Genomic DNA, 25,046 nt, shown 5'->3' with positions numbered 1-25,046 from the left:
GATGCTCAGTAAATGGTTTCACATGACTACCCATCACCTGTCTATTCAATGTACATGTTTTACGATTGAACAAACATTTTTTTGTTTACCCTTTTGAAACATTAATTATCAAATAAAATATTTACATCTGATGTATGTTTTTGCCCTTTCATTCTGGAATCATGGCCCATGTTTTGCAGTAGGTACTGTGTAGCTGTGCTCCAAACATTGTTTTTCAATATCTGACCATGATAATTCAATAATCAGACTCAGTCAATTACCATGACGGTTAATGAGGAGGGTCCCAGAGTGGAGGAAGATAATAAGCCAGCCATCCTCATTCTAAAGACCAGACTATTTATAGTGCACTCTGGGAATATGAGTCCCCCCCTGCTAAACGTATGTTAATGTCATTCATCACACATAGCCCAACAGCTTCTCCAACAACAGTGACCTTCAGGTCATTTCTGTGTGTCTAATTGCTTCATCGATATATTCACTTGTTCCACACAGAGTTTGTTTTTTTATTCAATGTACAGTGTTATACAGTAGATCATAGCTTAATATTGTACCTTGTGCAAAAGACAATGCCTCTTGGTGACTTAGTCTAGATGGATAGCCCTAAGGTACAGGATGGTAGAGTAAGCAGGTTGGAGATCTAAGGCTGGGAAAAAAAAGAGCAAAAAACATTTCCTAACACAAACACCAGCTACGATAGACATGTTAGGATGGACAAAAATGGCGGGACGGAGAACAGATATTTTTCCTCATTTATTGGTACAGCAATTAAATAAAAGGTCACGGGACTTCACAGACATGTCAGTGATCGACAGGCTTCTGTCTTTGCTTGCTTCCCCCAGTTTCACCCACCCACCCCCGCCCTCGTCCCCTAGAGTTTGTCCGGGTATGAATTAGTTGACATGCAAATGAGGTGCCATGGCGACGCGCCCTGGTGTCCATGGGCAACAGGGGAAACCCCTCGGGCCACTAGGACTTGTCGTCAGTCTTCTTCTTCTGGAACTTCCTGAACTGGGATTGGATGGCGACGGCCGCCTTCTCCGTCTCGGGGGCGCCCATGTCGATGTCGAAGTCGTCCGCAGGGACGTCCTTCTTAGAGGCATCTGCAGGAGCAGGAAGTGACACGTCACATTTAGAATGATTCGTTCTCCATTTTTACAAAGTACTGCGTAATCCAGTAAATAGCATTGAAGATTTTAATTACATAATTTACATAACATGTTTGTGGGGGAAAGTGTTGTTTTTACTTTCCAGTGTGTACCAAAACAAATGGTAGAAGTTTAGGATTTCCACAGATTGTAACAAATTCTAAGAAAAGATTCAAATGCTCTTTGTTGCTGCCAGACTTTAACTGTAGGCCATATTCAAGCGGCTGAACAAATGTACTTGCTGGGAGAGGTGACATTGTTGTGTCACATCTCAGATCCATACTGCACCACTAAAGCTGGACCTGTGTAATATCTGGGAGAGGAAAGATAGTTCCTTTTGTATTTATAGCCAGACCCATTTAACTATTCTAAACTCATGAATCTCAACAGATTGGACCTACTAAATGTGTCCCAGTAGAGACAATTAGATGACTACAAGAGATTTAGCTCTTTCTCGAACTAAGGAAGCCTGTCTTCTGCAGATGTGTAATTTTAACAATTTGAATACAAGAGAGTTTGGCCTTTCTCAAACTGAGAGTCTTTCTTCTTCAGAGCTGGTGAGAAGCACAGTAGTGAAAGGTAATGGGGAAACCATAATTATCAATATTTGGATGCAAAAGCAAAGCAAAGATATGGTGGGATATTTCACTCGACTGCTTCTCCAAAGCAACATGGCAGCCATAGATAGACCTGCTTTGGTTTGATCTGGAGCAAGAGGGAGAAAGAGAGAAACAGGGAGAGAGAGAGAGAGAGAGAGAGAGAGAGAAACGGAGAGGAGAGGAGAAAAGCAAACTCATATATCGACTGTGTGGCTATCTAATGTTCCCTCGGGGCAGGGGTGGGCTCTGGTGTCTTTATTTCCCTATTCAAGTGGAAAGCGCTAACTGCTGTCTCAAGGCTAGCTTCAAGCCCTGCATTAATTGGTATCGAATTTTCCGAAGCTCTAATGTGCACTGTTTTCATCTCTCAGCCTTAGGTATTGAGCTAAGCCCTCCATCCTATCGACATGAGGCCTGGTGGTAAAGTCGAGGACAGAGAGAGGACAGAGAGTGTTCCACAACCAGAATATCTTCATTTGGACTTTCCCGACACTCGGTGTTGACGTTTTGGGATGGGGGGGACCAGAAGGTAATGCTTTCTTGGAGAGCTATTTTTTGGATTTTTCATCAGGCAATGAAATACCAGTAGCCCTGAATGACAGTGATGGATCGAGAACCTCTAGGATGCCTCGAAGACTCATCTTTTCCCGATGCAGGATGAATTATTATATTTATCACTTCTGGCAGCCCTTTCAATAGCCTTGTCTTCGCCCCATGTGTGACCGTAATGTCTAGTGTCACTGTGCCACTGTGAATAGACTGTACAGGGTTTCGGGCGCAGGAGAAAAATGTATACGTTCATGGCAGTGACTGGTGGTAACTGTTGGATTTGAGGCTGCACGATATCCTGCCGAGACTAATCGATTCACTCTGTCCCCTGCCATGATGGCCCGCCCTGGCTGACAGAAACATTGAGGCCCCAGAATTCTTAGGCTGGCTTCAATACAGTCCAGCTAAGATGATCCAGGACCATATAATATGAAGGAATAGGGAAAGGTACAGTTCGACTCTGTAATAATCTCTGATCTTTGAGAGGAACCAATAGTGTCTGATGTTCAGGCGATATTTATGGCAATTTCATGTTGCTGATATATGCTAGCACTACACTCTGTTGACAAAAAAACCTTGCTTCTTGTTATTCCAAACACAAAGAAGGCAGGCCTTGTTACGTCGTTTTACTCAAATCCCTGAGGACTTATGACATGGTGAGAGAGATGAACCGTTTGAACAGTTGGGGAATTAGATCGCCTTCCGCTTAATCAGAGGAAGTGCCTGCTCAGGGCAGTGTGTGTGTGTGTGTGTGTGTGTGTGTGTGTGTGTGTGTGGGTGTGTGGGTGTGTGTGTGTGTGAAGGTCAGGGAAACATCACTAACCCTAGTGACACTTTTGCCTCTCTAAGACCACCTGAGGCGCACAGTTAGCTCGAGAGAGAGACCCACAGGATCAATATCCAGAAATCGACATCAAAGGTGGATGTTCCATCGATTGGTGCCTTTTCAGTTTGCTTTCCCTATAGTCTTGTTATGTACTTTTATCTGTCCTCAAGGAGGATAGACTCACAAAATGTATACACGGAAATGATTTTCTGTCAAGGATATAAAAACTACAAGGGGATAATACGTCTGAAGTTTCTTCTGAGCAGATAGTTTGGGTGCTGCAACATCAATATTCGCAATGTTTGACAGAAGTGGATGAATTCATTATGGCTATAATTGAGTACAGTAAAGCTAATTAAAAAGTACATAAGCAAATGGGTCATTCCGCCTCGCAATGAGAGCGAGTCTCGTGATAATAATAACGCATGATGACTTTGATCTCAAAGGTGAGGGAGTTTTCAATTATTCAAGGCCCTCTACGAAATCATAGATGCCACAGTTTCTCCATATGTGAGTGTAGTGCTTTGTTACGAATCCACAGTGCATCATACTACAAAATACAAATACAAAATGCTTTGGTTAGAATCTCAATCAACATGAATTATCGGCATCCTTTCACTCCAGTAAGGGCAGTTTTTTTAAATGATGTAACTACATCATTTCTCCTATCAGTTGTTTGTATGAGAATGTCAGTCTGTGTTCAGCCAGAGAACCTATGCTCCAGATGGTTCTAGTGTATGAAAGCTGGGATTCAAACCGTTCATATTCCCAACACATGTTCCAAGAAGTTAAGTCTTGAGCGTCAGAGTGTGGTTTACCCTGCATATTATGAGAATGGTCTTCGGCAAAGAACCGCTTGTGCACTTTGGCATTACAAATACAGTGGCCTGAGTCTTTGTTATTGGACTTTTATGACAATTTTCTTTGTCTCTCTCTCTCTCTCTCTTTTCCTCCCTCTCTTTCTCTCAGGGGCTTGTAAACTGTCATCAGTGCTTCTGTCATGACTTCCCCACTCCTGGCTCCAGCTCATGTTTTGTAAGGCCCCAAGGTGTGTCTTTGTGCCGGCTCTAATCCGTCATCCACACAGCCCTCTCCAGGAGAGGATGACAGCTGGGCTAGATCCACTGCCGTACCGGACAACTGGAGCGTCGACTCCTAACTCATTACACCTGTGTGTGTGTGTGTGTGTGGGGGGGGGGTGGGGGGGGGACAGGCTTTCTTCAATCCCCCCCTCCACAAGGGTGATCTGATTAGCCTGATAATTTCTCAAAGTGTGCTTATCTCCTGATATCTTTTCCATTTTCTTCAGAATAGTAACCACCCCGCAGTTGAAAGTCTGGGCAAAGCTCTGCGTACAAGATGAACGAGTGTACTCATGAATAGGAATACGTTTGGCTGCTTATGTCCTTGGTGTGTGAAGGGTTGACTATGTAGGCAGGGAACTACCATGCCAAGTGTGAGGGAGTCAATAGCACTAGCATGCAGACTCCCTTCCTCAGCAGCTTCCAAGCTTTCTGTGTTGAGTGAAGGGTGGCGATGCTAGGGGAAGCAGTTTGCCAAGCATTAAATTAATTGTCAAGGTCAGGCAAGAAAGGTATTTCCGAGCCCTTTGTGTTGTTTTTGAGCCTTTGTGTGTGTGTGTGTGCGTGTGTGTGGCGGGGGGGGGGGGGGGGGGGAGAGATGCGAGCGTGCTTGTGTGTGTGTGTGGTGTTCTTTTTTCGTTTCGTTTTAATTAAATGAACAAAGACAGTGCGTCTAGTTTCCTGAAGCACTAAGAAATTGGAGTTCCTTTTTTTTTTTTTGTCGTCCAGAGCTCGAGGTGATTTGGATTTCTGTAATTGCTGGCTCTGAATAATGTATAACAGCGTTTTATGCTGTATCTTTTAAAGTTCCACCATGGATCATCGAACCACCCAAGTCGAGTGGATTCAGTGGCTTGTAAAGTAACTTCTTATGAGAGAACCTCAATCTTTATAACAAGACTGTTTATCCACAGTGTCACTTCCCCTTTCATGATGCACTCAGGCAAAGAACGAGGAGCCCACCAGCTAGATCAGTCATCGTTTGTGAAACGCGTCTCAGGTCTCTGTGATTTCACAGCTCCGAGATCTCCACACGGCCTTTTCGGTTTCCAGAACATCCTGTGATAATCTGGTGAAATCAGGACATCCTAATCTCTGTGCTACCATCCTCAATAAACACCTAATGCCATGTCAGCTGAATACAGAACGTTTGTCAATGTGTTTTGGGCCTGTGAGGGAGGGGGGGTGGGGGTGAACCGATGAAAAGTCACAAAGGCAAGATTCCAGAATCCCATCCCATCTCTGCGACATCAGGGAGTGAGAAATTAGTTTTTTTTCTGCTAAAGCCTTTATTTCCCAGGGGTTTGAATCGAGACAGACAATACATCTATATCTTTTGCTGAGACATTTATCACGGTTGGGAGGTTGGCTTGAACACATGGAGGGTCGTCTTTCCTCTACGGCGTTGTCTTTCATCAAATGGAGCAAGGATAATGAAGTTCAATGATATTTTATTTATCCCCAAGTTGCGTTTGGGATTCATGAGGACTTTATTTGGATTGGAGCACACTGTGACTTAACTATGCTGGAAGTTAGAGTTGAAACATTATTATTCACTAAAACTCCTTGTTTTGATTTATTTTAAACCTAAACACAAATGTACCTTGACAAACAGCTTACACATATTGTTAACTTGGAGGATGAGATAAGATGTGCCTTTAAGTTCCCACACACACTACCATTGCGGGCAAGCTCATTTGTTTTAAATGAAGGTTTGCACGGCACATGGATGAGTCCAGAAGCTTCATGGGTTCTGACCCAACGTTTTGAACCCTGTCCATCCTATCATTTTTACAGACAGCTCCTCAGCAGTCCCCTGGCTCTGGCTGCACGCTGAGAGGGAACGCTCCCCTTCAGTCCATGTTACTGTCAAACGTGTGATTTCACCAGGAAGAGCGAAGCAGGAAGTGAGCCTTTTAAGGCTCATCTAAGATGCATGGCCGAGTGTGTCAGTTTTGGACTCCCCCCTCCGCCCTTCACTCTCTCTCTCTCTCTCTCTCTCTCTCTCTCTCTCTCTCGTCCTCTCTCTCACGCTCTCTCTCTCTCTTCACTCTCTGTCTTCCTTCTCTGTCTCAGTCAGCATGTGGCTTTAGTGTAGTGACTGCAGCGATAGCCCCAGCTGTTAGCCTTTCTTTCTGCAGAAGGACGCAAAAATCCAGTTCTAAAGTGCTCACAGGGCTCTGTGTTCATTTAGAGGCTATAATGCAGAACAGTGCCGTGTCATTGGGCACTTTGTCCCCTGGGGTGACATTTTTCAGCGAGTGAAAAAGCAGAACATTGACTTTGCTGCTTGCTTCTTTACCTGATGTAGAGTAAGCAGCAAGCCACATCCAGTGTTTTTTATATTTTTCCTTAGTCCTATATGAACAGTGCTTCCTTACATATCTCAAATGATACAAAAAGGTTTCTTCTTGAAAAGGTTCTGAAAAACATTCAGCCATTAAAAACATTCAATTATTTTGAGAGTTATAAGGGCTGCTTATCTAAACTACGTAAATCGAGCATTAGGTAATTTTTCATCAAATATACTTACATCATTCAGGAGTCTGCACATATATGCAATTTGGAAATCTCCATTCGACAGATAAGATGTGAAACCAACACAAAAGGGACTCAAAAATGACACGTAAAAAATGTTTACTGGTTTTATACTATCTCACAAGGAGAGGTTGTTTACCTTGTCCCCCAGGCGTTTTGTTGTTGCCGGCAGTTGCTCCAGATCCTTGTCTCTGCAAGAGAAACAACAGAAGCACAAGATCAGGTTTGTGACTCCAAAGCGCACACACAACCACACGCAAACACGTACCACCGTCCTCCCTCAACACTCCGTGAGAGACACAGTGACATTTCCCATGATCCGCGGGGTGTAAGACCCTGACAGAAGCCACCATGAGAGGGGTTGTGACTCCAGGGGAGAGTCTCCGCGGCCCCCCTTGTCATTAGTGTTGTTTTCACCAGATTGCGCTGACGTCAACTTCACCAGGAGCCTAGCTCCTCATCTGGTCTACCACCCCAGCATGATCTTGCCAGTAGCCAGCCTCATCTCACTGACTGTGTCGCGGGCTGAGGTGGCCCAGGGGCTGGGGGCCAGTGACGTTAGTGGGGACTGGGGACGTTTAGCTCTGAGTGGAAATGTTGAACATCATCGCTGTCCCCAGGGTTCTGTCATTGGGTGGTGTTTGACATTGCCACACGAAGCAGCAGTGTGGAAGCTGGTGTAGGGAGGAGACTGAGGGGATGAGGCATCTGGGGAGCAGGCTTGTGTGGAAACTCTGCATAAACAACTCGCAGATACTTCGATAATCTAGTCAGCAGCGCCACGAGTCTCTGGAAAGATGTGCAAACCGTATCCCAAACTCCTTTCCATATCTGATGCGGCATGTCAGTACGAGCCACCAACCGTCGGAAAACCGCACAGCTTCCCTCATCTTCTCAGCCCTGGGAGACAAGATGGAGGCTGTTTCCATCCATGGCATGGCTTGCTCGTTCCAACTGCTCTACCTTCCCTCTCATTAACGTGCAAATAAGTTCCATTCTCTAGGGGGGGAACACACTGAGCAGGACCGAGAGCGGGTGTGGGTGAAATGGATTCTTGTCTGATTTAGATCGCAAGCGCGGTGCGCCTGGTGCGTTTTGTCCACATCTGTCCGACAGAACAGCGAACACCGTGATGGATATTCCATCTGAGGAGCTACAGAGCTCAACCGCAGGTACGGCAGTATCTCTCTGGAGAGACAGCTGGTAAAAGCACATATTACGTTAGAGAGGCGTACAGGAGTGGAACTCCATATCACAAAGGAGAGATTAGGGAGGCTATTCTTGGAATCATATTATACTCATCCTTTTGATATGCAGTGGAGGCACGCGTGAGAGTGAGAGGGGGGAATCAGAGAGAATGAGAAAGGAAGAGATGATGGTGAGGAGCTGTGGTGAAAAGTTGAAGCGTAAGCCTCTGATTAGCCAATCAGTGGAGATTTTCTTTTTGTGGAACGTGTCACTTGCTGTTTACATTTGACAAAGTATGAATGGCAGTAATCTAAACACCACAGCTTTAATTCCTGCGGATCTACCAAGTATGACCATTTTAACTTAAAAGCTACGAAACAATAAATATATCAGGCTATATACAGTGCATAATCTTCAATCCAAATCTAACAATGTTTATAGAGTAGTCAGTCTTACCTGTAAGCTAAAAAGACCTAGAGGAAGGCGATTATATTGCATCTGCATTGCAGTGCTTGCATATTTGACCATGTTTATTTGGAGGCAGCCAATGCTCTTCTAATTGATGTCTCAGTGCCTCTGTTGAGGATCACCCTGATGTCCCATTCATCTTCTCAACCAGAACAAAGGGCTGGTAAGACCATATGAATGGAGAGTGAAGACTCCAATACTCCGTCACTGCCATAAGCTTTGCCACAAAATTAATTGAATATGTGCATAATTAAAAAACAGCCCAAGAGAAAAGCCTCAAAATAATTTTTGAGAAATAACCCCAATAAAATCGCACCATGAGTTCTAATTAATGATACTCACAACACAGGCCATCCTGCCTAGTAAACAGAGCTGTGACAGATAAAACAGGATTATTATTTGTATGTTTTTTTAGTCCATACATTAATATTGAAAATTTGAATTTGAAAAGTGACGAATGCCAACCGGCGTTTTCATGACATTGTTCCAGAAATGGCAATGTCACCTTCGCCATCATCATCTTTCTGTCCCCCTGCTGTTGCCCGGATGTTGGGCAGACTAGAACAGAGACTGTCAGCTCGTGTTCCCACACGCCCCAGGATCAGCTCAGCCGTGTGCCCGATGAGAGGGATTTCTCCCCGTGAAAGGGGAAGAGAGGCGAGGTGGATGAGAAGGAAAAAGGGGGGGGTCGATACTTCCTGCAGTTCCAAGACTCACTCCAACAAACATTGGCCATAGGAAGACGGATGGTCTGAATCAACTCTTTGACTGTCCGCTCTGATCTGAGTCAGTAGGGGAGGCGAGGGGGAGGGGGGGGAGGCTTGTAGCCATTAGATGTCCCTTCCTCCCCTGCAGTGTCTTCCTGAAACCTGGAAAAATGTGTCCTCGCTACTTCTGTTCAACAACAATCATTACTGATTGGTTAGCAAGGCAGTGTCTGAGATGGGGGGGGGGAAAACCTGCCCATCGGACGAACCCCTCAATATTTGAGATCTCATTAGATCACCCAGTGTTGTGTTATTCATCAGTAAACCAGTTCACAAGCCCCTTGCATCCTTGTTCCCAAAACCCATTAATCTAAGGTGCTACTACACTTGAGTTAACAGGGCAATAGAAACTGGGGAGGAAATTGTTTCATTTATGTACCTTGTACTGGGGTCCCTTAGGGCGTCCCCTCGCTTGGCCTGTTCTTACCGCTGCTTCTCTCGTCACCACAGCTCTTACACCACCCCCAACCCTTACCCCCCACCCTCTGGACCCATTGCCTTTGGTGTGCAGGTCCCCCCATGTGGTCATGTCAGAAACCTTCATGGGGCTCTAATGGCTTGAGCAGGCAATAATGCATCGCGCTGTCCATCCTCGTCCTGTGCATCTCTCCCTACATTATTCATCGAACGCTTTCAATGAATCTCATGCAGCGCGCGCAGTGCTTTGATACGCCATGGAGTGGAACAAGCAATGTGTGTGTGTGTGTGTGAGGGGGTTGGTAGTTGGGGGAGGGGGGTAGATGGGGTGGGAGAAGGGGATTCAAGGCATCCTCTCAAGTTAATCACCGGCCCTTTCAGGAAGGAACAGTCTAATTCTGAAAACGGAAGTCAGGTAACTTTGAAGTTCACAAAACAGAGCGTCTTATTATTCTACAGAGCATGCAAATGAGCTTGGCGGCTAGTGTTTACCTGTCAGAACAATACCTGATCTCGCCCGGGACTACATCTTTCATTAGCTTGTCAAAAAAATGTACGGTCGGAGAAACACAAAGAGGAGTTATCACAACAGCCTGACGTTTCTTATCAAGGCGCGTTGGCAAGGCTTCTCCTGGCATCCCTGAGCTCTCCAAACAAAACCCAGCAGATAAGGATGCCGCTTTGTTCTGGCTAATCCAGGTTCAAAGGGAAGAACCACGTCTCCACATTGGGGACCTTTAATGACCATGAAATGAACGGGGGCCTCATCTTGCCTTGGAGTCCTGAGCAGGAAACCATCGCCATCATCAACCGCGATCGGGTAGGAGGAGAAGGATCGCAAAGACCCGGAGCTCAGACTCCAGCACACACGCAAAACCAAAAACGACCCAAACCCCCAAAATGATATCAAAAAGAACTGAAGCTGAGAGCAGCCCCTCCAGCTCATTCCCAGCTCCCTGGCAACCCCCCCCCCCTCCGCTCCCCCCCGTTTGGGAGCGGAGATGTTGACGCATTATTGCAGCAACGCTGTGAAATCTTCGAGACGATCAAATGTGGAGCCTTGGGGCACACAAGATGCCCCCGTGGAGACGCCCATGTAAAGGCTGAGGGGCGTCTACCGTCAAGCACGACGTCTGAAGCAGGACTGCGCAAGCCTTGTAGTGAAGCACCCACTCATTAACTAGGACTACAGAACAACACAAGGCCGCTAAATCATTGCCATAAATAATGTACTTAGGCCTCCATAGACAAGGCTGGAAGTAATATTGTTTGTGGCGAAGCGGAGAGTTTTGGATCGCTCCAGAGGTGATAAGACATTAATGCACTGGAAGACAGGGGGTGCGGAAATAACATTACTGAGCCTGACTGGAGCTGAGCTAAGTGTAAATTGCAATAACAGAGGCTCGGTGAGTGTGATTACTGATGGGGAAAGGGCTACCCTCACACAGACACACACACACACACAGATACTCCTAGAGGAGGGCTATCGTCTGTTTCTTCAGCGACTGTACACACACACACACACACACAAAGCGCACACACACAAAGTACACACACACGGCAGAACTTTAAGACTGTGCTGCAGTTGGAGGTATGAAAGTGTATATGAACCATCCAGTGTATAGCTTTAACAATTCCTTTCGTTTAGCTGGCCCTTTTATCTCGCAAGGGATGTACAAATAGTGCATGTAGAAAGCACAATCAAGGATAATCAGTCGACATTTACTGAGCACAGTGCAAAGTCACCACAGTCTCTTGCCAGACAGTTGTACACTAGCAACTAAAATCCAACATGCTGAGAAGGAACTGATTGGCAGGAATCTCAAGAAGTAATGTACAGGTAAGTGCTGCTTTGGCTAGCCCTGAGGAAAAGCAAGGAGTAGTTAGTCGAGGGGAATGTCGGAAAGGAGCTTTTGGACACCTCAAAGGAGTCCAGAAGGACTGCAGGGATGGAGACGTGTGTCGTGGAAGAGGGAGGTCAGGAGGGAGAACCACACTCTGACGGACACTAATTGCTGAGCGACTGAGTGGAAAGGGAACCGAGCGATACGCCGTGTGCCCTTCTTTTTAGCGTTTGGAGTTTTATACTCACACAAACACAACTCTGCCACACATGCCTGCACCCTGGCGCGCGCGCGGGACCGCGCACCGCACTCATTCTCTCATTACAAATTCCATAGTGACTGCGCCAAGCATTTGAGCCTCCGGGCTGTCAATTAGGATACTTCAAGGGGTAAAACACACACATACCAACACACACTGACACACTGCGAACAGGGAGAGGGAAGTCATTTTCCAAGTAAAGCAAAAAGGCAGAAGCACCTTATAATATATGTAAACAGAAAAATGTAAATATGCTTTCCTCAGATGCATGCTCTTTGGAGGGCACCCTCTGTGAGAGAAGAGAGAGCTGGAAGTGCTTTCAGAGAGAATCTTTTAACGTGATTTTCGCCTCCTACGCCTCATTTCTGCTGAGAGGGGGACTTCCATTTTGATTCCCTCCAAAACTGCTCGTCAACGTCCTCTCTGCGGTATAGAACTGTACCTGAGTCAGCTTCTTGGCATACTCCATCCATCCATCCCTTCTCTCTGATGTTGTTTGAGATTCGCACAGGGCTGCTGCACCTCCATCCATTTGACCACTGCCAGTCATTGGTTTGGTTGTGAGGGTCTCTTTATTTTGGTCCATCACAAATTGTGCCAAACTCGCTACCAGTGAAACCCCTTCATCACCACCAATGACCTCTGGTATCAAATCCCATCTCTACCATGTGTCTCAACATGGCCCCCATCTTCTCAGTGGTTTGTGTTGTGTTGGTACGATGTTCTCGTCAAAGCGCAAACGAGAGAAACACAAATAGGAGGACTCGGAGGACAGTTAAATACTCCAATACTTTGATCCTTTAGATCCTCCTCCTACTTCACTGCCCAGTAATGACCCTGTGTCCACCCAGTACAGACTGGGGGTGGTGGAGAGCTGGGCTCAGGGAAATGCTTCATTTACTCATCACTGTTTCTTACATAAACTATGCTATCACTGTGCCCTCAAGGCAAGTTAGAGCCTCACAGGTCAAATATTCCTCATCATAGTTTTTTGACTTCCAAGCTTTGGTAGATACCATCTTTTAGAGAAGGTAGGCAACACTACATCTGGTGGGCGCATGAATGGTGCAGAACAAATGACCACGGTGAATTGGTAATCATTAGTCATTTTCTTTCAGGCTGCGGAGGTTTCTTTTCCCCCAGTTAGGATGATAAATACCTCCTTACTGTAAGGAAAAGGGCTGGAGGTGGTGCAAGACAAACAGCCCGCAAAACAAAGTCCATTGGGCTGAAGAAGTTTAATGCGAGGCAGATCGAATCTGTTGGTTCAGCCAAGCTGAATATGCACGGCTCTAATATTATACAGAAGGACAAACTCTGAAAAGAGACAAATGAAAAAAAGATTATCATGACAAATAGTGTCACGTCCTTTAGTGGAAGGTATCACGTGCGGCCTCATTCACGGCAGTGGAGCTTATGCTGATGCACTATTATTCCATTTCACACTCGATCAAAGAATATGGCAAAAAATACTGTGGGATTTAGATGCGCCAGTTTTCCCTTAATCCCGATGCCGTGTGCAGTGTGGGGGTGTGGGAATGAAATGAAGGCTGTACGATATCTCCCATTATCGAGGAGTCAGAGAGGAGATGGTTTTTGCTCCAGAGGAGATTGCCTGGGAGACAGGTACACGGTAACCGTGTCTCCCCTCAGGGGGGGGATGAGAGACTGGCAGATTTGCTGGTCATAAATATCAGTCGTTTGACGTTGATTGGTGAGGCTGAGTCCGGGCACAGTCTGCCTGGTGGGCCGGCCGGCGAGATTCTTAGCTGCCATGGTTCTCTGTGGCGGTCTACGTTTCTGCCGTTGACGCTCTCTGCAGTGAGCAGCTCTGTCAGCGTCCGTCAAGCCTTCCGCGTCACACGCTGACGGATCCACACCCGAGACTCTCTCTAACAGGAGCTGGAGCTGTGTGCACGTGCACGTTCACGTGACTGGTTGCATTGAGATCCTGAGTGCGAGTCTGCGGCAAAACAGTTTTTTTTTTTTGTGCGTGCGTTCGCTTACGTGTGAGTAAGAGATAGACTGAAAGAGAGTCATCTCACACTGTTGAACTTCCACACAGATTTCTTATTTTGGTATTTACTGCCCTGCGGTTTCTCGTACATAATTGCCTTCAACTTCTCACCCCTATATGGTCAGGCAACAAAGCTGCAGATATTCACTCCAAAGAAACAAGGCTATCTCTACAAAAATAATATATTTTTCCTTTAATACAACGGCTACAGTAAAAAATATATATATATACAGCTTTGATTTGAGGCAATTACAATGTGAGGGGGAAAAACAACACGTTGACGCTTCTCTTCAAATTATTTCTTCAAACTCGCATTTGTTACACAGTTTAATGAGCCTTGAAATTGGGGGAATGACTTTTTGTGTGTTACTTTCATTAGCGCGTGTGTCTCTAATCTCGCTGGGATTGGGTCCCTGAGATGGAGGCTGTGTATTGCTTGCCGCCGCTGAGCATGTGACAGAGCTGCGGCACTGCTACAGAGAGCAGCCAGTGGACTAGTAAATAGGTGAGGTAGTCCCCCTAATCACCGGGGCTGAGGTGCCATTAGGCTCCCTGATTTGCAGGTGCAGCACGGCTGGTTAAAGTTGCTGTAAAGGGGAAGAATCAGCCACTAGACGAGTAGGAATGTAAGGCCTTTAAATGAGCTGTGCCAAAGAGACATGAGAGATGTTTGCTTCCATGTAGATATAGGCTACATGTAAAGGGAAATGTTGTGTTTTGCAGACAAACTGCTTTTAAGGGAGACCCACAACATGCAGCACATTCCATGTTCTGTCTCCAAGGCATTTTCCCTGTCCTCAAGCTCACCTCCACGGTAGCACGAGAACACTCACACCTAAAAGCACCTTGGAGCTTAGCGGATGCAGAAATATCAATTTATCAATACTTTACAGCTCTCCAGACCATTTCAAATTGGCTCATCCGTGATTTTAGATTCATTTACACCTTTCGCATTGTGCAGAGATATTGGTGTATTGGCATCTGAAACTGTTACTGGTTTCACTCACACTGCCAGTATCGCCCTTCCCGGCACCAAAAACGAGTGCTCCAAGATGGGTCCACGTGACTCCAAACCAGACTCCAGTCTGCTTTAGGGGGCCACATGGCAGGTGAATAGCTTGAAATTATTCAAATAGCAAGGTGTTCAGATGTGGGTCCATATTTGAGCGAAACTATGAATTTATCCTCCATTGTGTGCAGTTCATTGACATACTGTTTAGTTCTACAGTGTTATTAAAGCGGCGCATTTAGCTCAGGCTTTTCGGATTAAAGTAAGAAATTGACGAATCTTTGACCAAAATAACAGCAAATCTGTGGTAGGAGCAAGTATGGGTGATGGATTTACGCAAATAAATAAATAATCCTACACAGCCGTTTGTGGGGCTATTTTAAGGCTTTTGGCAGCTTGGGCAGGCCAAAAGAGTTCCACGCCGCACTCAACGTACATTAAGAATTTAAAGAAGAGATGTAGAAGTAGGCCACAGACAAGTCAAGCAGAAGGAACTGGAAATACGAAAATGTTTCCGTTGCCTCTTGTTCAGGAATATGAGAAGTGACAAAGGAGAAGCAGGCCCGCACCAGAGAGGAAATCTTGGGAGACAATTGTTTCAATTGATGCTGTGGGAAGAGGCGGGCTCATTCACACAAAGAGGCTCAAGGAACAGACTCATGAGTCTTGACAAGTGTGAATTTTGAGGGGTTTGGTAACAAGCCACGAGGAGGAAAACTTGCTAATGTTTTTGTTGTTGTAATACAATTAAACTAGGCTCCATTGGTATTCGATGTCAAACACATTTAATGTCAAAGAAAAGGATGATGATGATGATGATGATGAAGAAGAATTTGTAGACTATAAATAATGTAAGTTCCCAAGTTTGTCCAAATGTCCTGAACTCCAATTTGACTGATCTGTGTGTAGTTGTAACTGTTCAATGTATTTCTATTATTAAATGCTCTACTAATGTGTGCCATATATGTGCCATATAATACATAAAACGTGTCCCATTTCTTTGACTCCATCGAGGGCATTGCCAGGCTCCTGCCTCAGACAGCTTGTTCATCCGAGAGGGGATTCTAACAGTCACTTTGAGAAATGCCAATGTCAGAACAAACCTTCCGGAAAGGTCAGAATGTTCCTGAGGCCAAACACCAGTCACAAAGCTGGTCCAAGGACCTCAACACTTCTCCTGAAATGCAAATGACACTGTATATAGAGTCTAATGTCTAAAAGTGCAGATCCTTTGCAGGGTGGAAATAGCTCTTTGGTAAAGCATTGGTGAAGGATGCAGGTTTGATTTCCCCCTCTGTTGTTGCTGTGTATAAACTGTCTGATAAATTAACACACTAATGTATATATGTTTATCTTACTCTACTAGTCAAATAACTGTTGAGCAGACAAAATAATCTTTCATCTGCCAAATTGGAGTAGGTCCCAGAACACGTCACTAATCTTGAGAGTTCAAAAAATGAATATGTCCGATGTAAAGTAAAGGACTACAGGGATGTTAGGGCATTAAGGAGACAGGTGAGTCTCAAGCGGATTAGAAGTCTGTGAGATTGAATGACAGGTGTTATCTGTCAGCAGATGATGATTAATGACCACCTGTCAGGTGGTCCCCCATCGGCACAGCGGGGGGAATGCTCAAAAATCTCTTTCCGCACTGCAGTTGTCTTTGCTTGATCTTTGTGTTCCGCCAATTCATCCTAAGAGACTGACTACCACCAGCAGATTTCTCTTCCACTTGAATACATTTTAAAGATGAGAGCCCCAGTGAAACTAGTTTTGTTTCATTGTTAGTCATTTAGCAGACGCTCTTATCCAGAGCGACTTACAGAAAGTACAGGGACATTCCCCCGAGGCAAGTAGGGTGAAGTGCCTTGCCCAAGGACACAATGTCATTTAGCTCAGCCGGGAATCAAACTGGCGACCTTCAGATTACTAGCCCGATTCCCCCAGCGCTCAGCCACCCGATTCCCATCCATAACACCAAGACCCTGATGCCTGGCCATGCCAGCTTGGGCTTTGGAGACGTGACAGCAACATTGTGTGTCACCTTAATGACCTTCTCCGTTTAATGGACACAGACAGAACTCAATGCTGAGACTGCATTAGTGCAATGCAGTCATAAACAGCTTAGTGCTCTTTCTTCAGTGCTCCATTGCCATTACTACAGTACTATTAACAGGTTTTTTCGCAAGCTCGGTACAGTTTGTATCGCAACTTGCCAGTAGATTTAGGGTGGGAGCTAAGTGTTCTGGAGGGCAGTTTGGTCTTGAGCTCAAACTCTCCCTTCAAAGTCATTACCAGCCCAGTTCAGATACTGTAATTGCAGCACAGGCCCTTTAATGCCATTTAAGGGTGTCTTAAAACGAAACAGCTTGTCAGCTCGCTTTGGAATAGAATTAATAAACCCCATTCAAGATACTTACTCTGACTTCACCCTCGAGCTTTGAAATAACTCTGACTACAATTGTGAGGGCTCTTTGACACCACCCAACCAAATTCTACCTCTCAGCTGTCAGATTAATTGAGCTTGTTTGAATGGGGATTACTCCACATCCAGAGAATACAACCAGCTTTACCCTCCAATGTGCAAGTCCTTTTAACTCAACTATATACACTCAGACACATCCTTCATCATGGTATATTTGCCCCAAATCTAAATAAATACAAGACAGGTAGCAAAACTTCAAATAGCATTTTTTTCATCGTAATATGGAGTTCTGTTCCCTGTGGTCTTGCCTGACAAGAGTGTCACTGGAATATTTGCCAACCTCTTGAACAAATTGTGAATAAATTGACACAGTTAAGTTACATCCAATCAATTTAGCATTATTAGAGTGAGCTCTGTCAAATGTAGATGTAGGTCAGTTGCGTTTTCTCTTCCCATAGAACCCTTTAGATCTGTTTTTTGAAAGATCTGTTTTGGTTGTTATTACTTTATTGGGCAGAGACAGTTATAGAGAGACAAGAAATGTATGTCTAAGAGAGAAGGGCCTCAGCCCATGTGGTATGGATTTTCTGAGCCACCTCCATTTTGGATCTGTTTTACTGTGGTTCTCATGTCACATGTGTGCAACACATTCAACTACTACTAGGCTGAATCATTTTTGTCTCGGTTAGATTTTTAGATTTGTCAAGAAACCACAGGAATCTCCAATGTGATGATTTTTTATTGTTGTATTGCTGTAATGATTTTGGTTGAAGGCACTCTGCTAATTCAGCACCCCACCTCCACCCACTCATCTCGTGAGGTGAGTGACTATACTCACAGGGCACCGCAATACTGCTGACGCTGCTGAAATGTGCATGATTTTCATGCAAGGGGGAAGCACAGTAAGAAGAGATGGGCCCCGCGGAATCCAATGATAGCTTTTCAAGTCCCATCATCATATTACTATGACTTCTGTGACTGCAGCTCAAACCTTTCCGACACATTTCTTAGACTATCTGAGCAGATTGGGTTGTATTCAATGGTAAGCCAGACATCAATCAATTATTGCGCAAAATAAAGGGTAAAATTCACTATTTGCATCCATTAAAAGAACATTGAGATATTATTGAAGAAATACTTGACACTTATAAATGATAATAAATCAAATCTTAATAAATTATGGATCCTCTAAAAGATTCAAACATGTTATTACTCTCCAACACATGTCTTGAAAGCACGATTAATTAAATTATATATATATATATATATATATATATATATATATATAATACATTTTCTAATATCAATTAGCTCTGCAATATGATATGCACACTAGCAGCCAAGACTTGTTCAAACCTTTCGTGCAAAACTGGACAAATGTACTGGCGGCTGGATAGTCATCCAACAAATGCTGCAAGGGCTATTTATTTTCACTCAGACACTCAACCACCTAATGCACCAAATGTGTGAATCATTGGATGTCTACCGTGATTTACAATTCTCTGATTAAAGAAAATTGCCATCCAGATCTTCATTGCATTGTTTATGGTGGCCATGTGAGTTGATATACTGCATGTTTAATTGACTTGCATTGAAACAAATAACCCACAGTACAATTCATCAAACAAGGGAGGAGCATGCCATTAACGCTTTGACTTGTCATAGAGTAGGGTTGGGTCTTGGGGTAGAATTTCTCTGAAATCTGTGAATGATGTCACCCCACATACAGCCATCCTCTTCTGTCACATTGGATATGGGAGCCAAGGTTCTGAGAAACAAACATTTGTCATAGAGAACATATCGTCTCATCAACACAGTGGACAAAGTCTGTAACAATGACATAAGGGGGGTTATCTGCTTAGTTTTGCCATAAAATCATGATCCTGGTGAAGATTTATTCCCGCCAGGTTGCATTTTATCTCAGTAGCGGTACATTAGCATTTGGACGGGCTAAGCCTGTTTAACCCCAGAGTGTCATTAGAGTAGGAAGATCTCCCAGCTCGCCCAGCACGCCTGTGGTACACACTGTCCAACCATCACTGTGGCAATATGGGACGCCACAGTCCAACAGATCGACACAATCCACGAAAATCCACTAATCCAGCAGTTCAACAAAAGCATAAAGCCGCTTAATATTCAAGTGTGGGGACGAGCCCAGTAGAATCTCCGAGGCAACCAATCTGGAAAGACTGGGACAGGACTTATCTTTTGCCTTTTGCCTGGTGTGTATGCAGATTTAAACCCTCAGATACAGACTGTGCTTTGAAGATTAAAGAAGCGCCTTTGAACCTTGCCGGGTTGGCCACTGGCAATCCCATACTTGGACCTGATTGGTGTGCATCTCTTAAACTGGGATGTAAAGTGGAGAGGGTTGAGAATTTTGGTGGAAAGTGTCTTCAGATCAAATGTTCCCTCTGCCAACATCAGCCACATGGTAATAAAGCACGGTAGGTAAATGAAAATGTAAAGATTAGATGTAAAGAAAGAGTTTTTTTCTTCTCAGCAATCATGCATTAACCTCACCCATGATGATTTAAGTAGGCCCGGTCGATTGACAGTTGCCATTACCCGCAGTTATTTTATTAAACAAATAAATCAACTGTAGCAGAACAGCAACTGATTTAAAAGTCCAGGACCATAAAACAGTAGATGTGCAGTAGCTCATGGTACGTGTCATCTGAGAGAGGCTTCTCTCCCAGTGTCTCTCAGAGCTCCGTCTCCTGAGCAGTAGAAAGCAATGCAGTCTGGGAAATGGGAGTGCAATGATATGTGAAGATGTCAGCCCAGAATTAGAGGAGAGAGGAGGAGGAGGAGGGCAGAAAGGAAATGAGGATGGCAATTATTGGGGAGTTGTCAAAATACGATTAAACGTGCTTGATGGCGCCTGTGTGATTTAAACATCCTTCCGTATGAGCCCCTCACACGGACTGTAATGGCATCCTAGCCGGAGAGAGTGTGGGTGAGTGTATGAGTGAAAGCATCTAAAAATGATAGGGAGGTGATGAGTGAGGGGCATCTAGATGGGTTCATGAACCCAGTATAATTCATTTTCTCCTGCCCACTAAATCCTCTCTTGCTTGCAAGATCCACCATTGCCCCCATGTGAGTTGATGGTATCTTTGGCAAAAGGGAATGATTTTCCAGGTCGACCTATCCGTGAGTCTTAACTTTAAAGTCCTATATCATTAAATGTTACAGACTGTCATCACAGTTGAACTAGGGTTTATTCTCAACAGTACTTTCTATGACAAATGTTCAGTAGTCACTGAAAAGCTTTTAAAAAACGCTTACGACTAGACTTTCCTATTCGTTGTCTCAGGTTATTTTGTTACGACAGACGAAAGAAGGGGATATGGCAAATGCAAACTAGTGGATAACAGCATATGGTGTCTCACGGCAGTCATCCAAATAATTGGGGCCTTTCTTTGGATATTAGAAGCTCTAACCCCCCCCCCAAATGAGCAGAAACATGTGGTAATGACCTGGCAAGCCAATCTGGGGCTGAGTTTATGCAAATTTCCTGTCTGGTAATTAGCATCCCTATCAACTTTACAGCTGGGCTGACTTGTTTGAAAGTGTTGCGAGTCTTAAAAATGTAATGGGTAAAAACGCACTTGCTGAGACGAGCAGTTGCTTAGATGCGGTCACACACATATACAGTACCTACCCATACTGTGTTGGTGCATTATGTAACATCAGTCAGAAACAAGATCTCTTTGATGTTAATGAGTATATACTAGGGCGTGGAGAGAAGGTCTTGGTTTAGATCAATGAGTACGACGTGTACAGAATCTAAAATGAGCTGGGATCCAGCAGACATGACCCTGTTTGGAACACACGTTCAAAAAACAGATCATTCTACTACAAGATGTAACCATTGGTGGCAATGAATGGAAGAACATGCAAATGACAGTATATATACAGTACCAAGTCTGTGCACTGTATACGTTGTTCAAAGTGTGGCAAGTAAGGCAAATAACTGCAGGTTGAACTCAGATTGGAGAGTAGGAGCTATGTCACTGAGCATGAGCCGAAGAGAAGGTGGTGTCTATCTTCGTCACAGAACCGGGGTCCTTCCAGAGGCCAAGGAACAGTTCAAACTGTGATCGATTGGCCATTTGCTTGAGTGGGGCAACTTGGTTGACAATGTGCAGGACTATTCTCAGAAACAACCAGGGAACAAAGAGTGTGTGTTAACGGGACACTTAGAACATGAAGTGAACTGCGGAACAATACAGCCAACACACGCAGGGAGAAGCTGTTAAAGTGTCAATAAGTTACACTCCTCACGGAGGCAGTGGGAAGACAGCGATGTCAGCATTTCTCCATAACAGCGCTCCAGAGTCGGGAGAGAAACATTTTTTGAAATGTTTCTTTACAAGCACTTTGAAAGCTGTGAAAGACTAATGAGACTTCAGTTGTTGAGAGAAAAAATAATTCCCTGTTCTAAGAACTGCGGAATTAACACACCGCAAGCTAAAATGGCTGGGGTAAAACGTTCCATTCTTTTTGAAGTCATGAGGTGTGAGACGCTGTCAAATACAAGCTCCAAACTGGGCACTTGGACAATGTGCTGACAGGCAATGCGTTGAAGACAGAGCGCAGAGCAGGAGGGGAGGGAGAGCAAAGGGGGAGAGCTGCATTGCTGACCACTACCTGGCTCATCCATCCAGAACATGCTGGCTGCTTCCAGTCAATTACTGGCCTTGTGTCAAGCTATGAGGGGGAGAAGCAGTCCACTTTGATTGAGAACAAGTTCTCTGCATGAGTCTGACATAACATATCAACTACGCTTAAAAGTGCGCTTTGAATTCTGTCCACCACCCGCAATGACCCAATACTGCCTGAAATTACAATCCTCCACAGCAGATAGGGAATTAGAGTGTTTGCTGTACCTTGCTTATTCTACGAGGGTTGTTAATATCCCGATAGTCTGGGATGGGCTCTCAATAATTGAATAGTTCTTATTATGTATGCTGTGTACACGGTGCATTTTTCCTTTTGGTAACCAAAGCACTACAAAAAGCTAGCTAGGATGCTCGCTTAGGTAGATTAAATCATCCATCCATTTACAGTCTAGGTGACGCGAGATTGCATAACCACCAGACTGAAAATGTGCACTTGAATAACCTTTCCCCCATCCTGCTCTTTCAAAAGGAGACACACTTCCTGTCCTTAGACTTTGTCTGGTTGGAAGCCCCCTCTTATTCTGAGTCTGTGGGGAGGAATCACATTATCCTGAGAGGTTAACAATCTGCTGCCGATGCAAGGCCAAAGGGACCACCTCTCTGCTCACTGGCAGAACTGTGCTCTCTATCCTATCCTGGACACATACACACACACGCTCATACAAGCACATAGACACACCAAGTCAAATCCAAACCTACTCAATAGGCAGGTGTTTTTTTCTGCACAAAAGGTCCCTGTAGAAATTGTATCCTGGCGCCAGTCGACACCTGTATAAATTCTCAAAATGTATGCTGTAATATGCAGTCCAGGTGCGTTGTCTTCCAACGTGTCACTTTCCCGAAATACATTAAGTCACAGTAAGCACACAAAGCCTACCTCTGTCACTGGCTGGCAGAAAATCTGTCTTTAATCTTTGTTCTGTATTTAGTGACAGACCTCTCAGACAGCATCTTTGCTCCCATTCCTTCCACTATGCTGCTCACAGCAGACATTACTAGTGTCAGCCACTCGAACTACTTTGAGGACTGCTCTTTGATGGTACTAGGTACAAAGGTGCTGAAGAACTGTTTTGCTATTGCCAAAAATAATTACTACCACAAAAATACTGGAAGATTGAATGTAAGGTACTTCATGCATTTACTTGGATTGAGTAGAAAATGTCCATCTATTTTTTTACATGTACATTGGAGGGTAGCATTTCCACCATTGCAGGTTTATGACTTGTTTATGACATTGTCACATACTGTCAAATTAACACGGTGACTGCAAAGGGGACTGTTAAACGCTATCAGTGACCTCTCCATCTACGTGTGAACATTTAGTAATGAACTTTTGAGACTGTGCCGGATAAAGTGTTCTTGAAAAAAATCTATTAATATCCCACTCTAACCACTTTGAAAAGAATCGAGCGGGAACATCTGTGACTGGGGATCAAAGGGCAGCTAGCTGTGGGAAATCCTAACAGCAGTTTTCCATTCCAAGCTGTAAACCCCCTGTGATGTGGGTGCTGGTTGCTAGGACCGTGCTAGTTACAGTTATAAATGAGAAACCGAATATAGCATACACCAAGAGGAGCCTACTGTGGACCACAAGTGATTCCGTGCAGGATTCTAGATGTGTTTGAACAAGATGCTCTCAAACAAAGGGAAATTCTAATAGTGGCGGATTTTAATTTGTGTTGATAGACAGAAACTCACAGCAACAGCAATTTTAGTGTTCCTTGGTTGTCTTTTAGAAAATGTTATATAAATTGACTCATCTTAAAAAGGTAGTTTAGGCAATATCTACCTGTCCATGCAACAATTACTTAACCTGTTTCTACGGTCGTTCTCTGAAAGTCCACCTTCATTTGATTTTTTAACCATTCTCTGAGATGCGCGCGTCATGACTGTAATCGCAAATGTAGATGATGCATGCAATGCATATAGAGCACTAAAACATCTTATACAATCTTATAGAATGACTGGGGATCCACGGGAGGTAGTAGGCAATCAGAGATGCCCCCGTGGAGTTCCAAACTGACGCGGCTCACACTTTAGTGCTGCAGCATAACTCATCGGTTAGTAATTATCCTTCACTACCCAATCGTATCAACAAAATTACACGTGAGGAAGGTTCAGAATGGTTTCATATAATTATTTTTGATGGAACCAAATATATACAGAAAAGTAGGTTGTTTGTCTTAATCTTAAATACACAATAGACAAGCCTTTTGCGCAATTTGCGTACTTTAACTACAATGCTATCCTTTCTTAAAATAAAAGTATCCTACCTCACTCATGATGTACAGTAATCTCGAGGTGGATCGCTGTTCCCAAAGCTTGAGTTTGCCTATCAACAATTAGGCTAGTCTATCAGCAGTTACGGTAACAGTAGTCTTTTTCACAGTGGCTCACTGCCGACAGAGAAGCTTTATAAAGTATTATGGCCAGCTCCTCCGTGTCATCACGTTCCCAATAAACCAATGGGAACGCCTTTGGCAAATTTGTCTCACAAGTCACCACCCAACTCTTTAAAATATTCATAGACTGTATAAGCCTTTTTCTTCATAATCAAAAATGCATTCTCTTTCATTCTGACAAACGCTCGGTCATGAATTAAAACGGGGAGACGTTGTGGAACAGCCTCATAAAACGGATTTGCAATTGAAAACCTAAGTCATTATTATTTTTCCATCACCATGGAAATGAGAAAGATCCAAGAACTGTATACATTTGTGGTTTTATTTCAGTGTTAACTATAAGTAGACTGTGATTAAGTTGTTAACAGGGTATAACAATCCAGTTCGCCTTTGTCTAAATTATGGTTGGCCTTACAGTAGCCTACATAATAGTCCTATTCAGAAGTTCTGCTTCATCCCATCACAGACATGGGTTTATGGCACCAAATCTCTGAGGTGAACTGAGATGCGAAATTTTATTTTTTATAGGAAAACTAATTAGACTATCTCTGGTGCATCCCCAGTTAATAAGGCTTCAGAAGAATTGACTCGGAAAGGCTTAGTTGCCTTTGGAATTCATGGACTTTGTCAGTAAAAAAATATATCAAATATTGCTGCAAGCAGCAATGGCAGATTCCTTCTCAAAATAAGTATACTGGGTGACCAAACAAACAGATCTAGAGAAAGTCAAGAAAGTAGGGTTCTGGCATTTGTACAAATATGTTTTTGCTGTTGCTTCATTTCCACAGCCTTGCCTTGAAATGCACCCCCCCATGTAATTCAT

The 25,046-nt window shown here is 44.2% G+C and overlaps 1 protein-coding gene across 1 annotated transcript; it reads right to left on the bottom strand.

Moving 5' to 3' along the window:
* Positions 1–505: 505 nt before the first annotated feature.
* pcp4b (Purkinje cell protein 4b) lies at positions 506–24,226 on the bottom strand. Its single transcript, XM_084674228.1, has 3 exons — positions 24,095–24,226; positions 6,879–6,930; positions 506–1,100 (listed from the first exon to the last, which is right to left on the bottom strand). The coding sequence occupies exons 1-3, from the start codon at positions 24,101–24,103 to the stop codon at positions 967–969; spliced, it is 195 nt and encodes a 64-aa protein (XP_084530354.1). The 5' UTR covers positions 24,104–24,226; the 3' UTR covers positions 506–966.
* Between the last annotated feature and the right edge of the window lie 820 nt (positions 24,227–25,046).

Source organism: Hypomesus nipponensis, chromosome 15 (assembly GCF_054491055.1).
Source record: "Hypomesus nipponensis isolate SF chromosome 15, ASM5449105v1, whole genome shotgun sequence".
NCBI classification, from domain to species: Eukaryota; Metazoa; Chordata; class Actinopteri; order Osmeriformes; family Osmeridae; genus Hypomesus; species Hypomesus nipponensis.
Note: the sequence above shows the minus strand (reverse complement) of the source record. Positions and strands in the feature narration are given on the sequence as shown.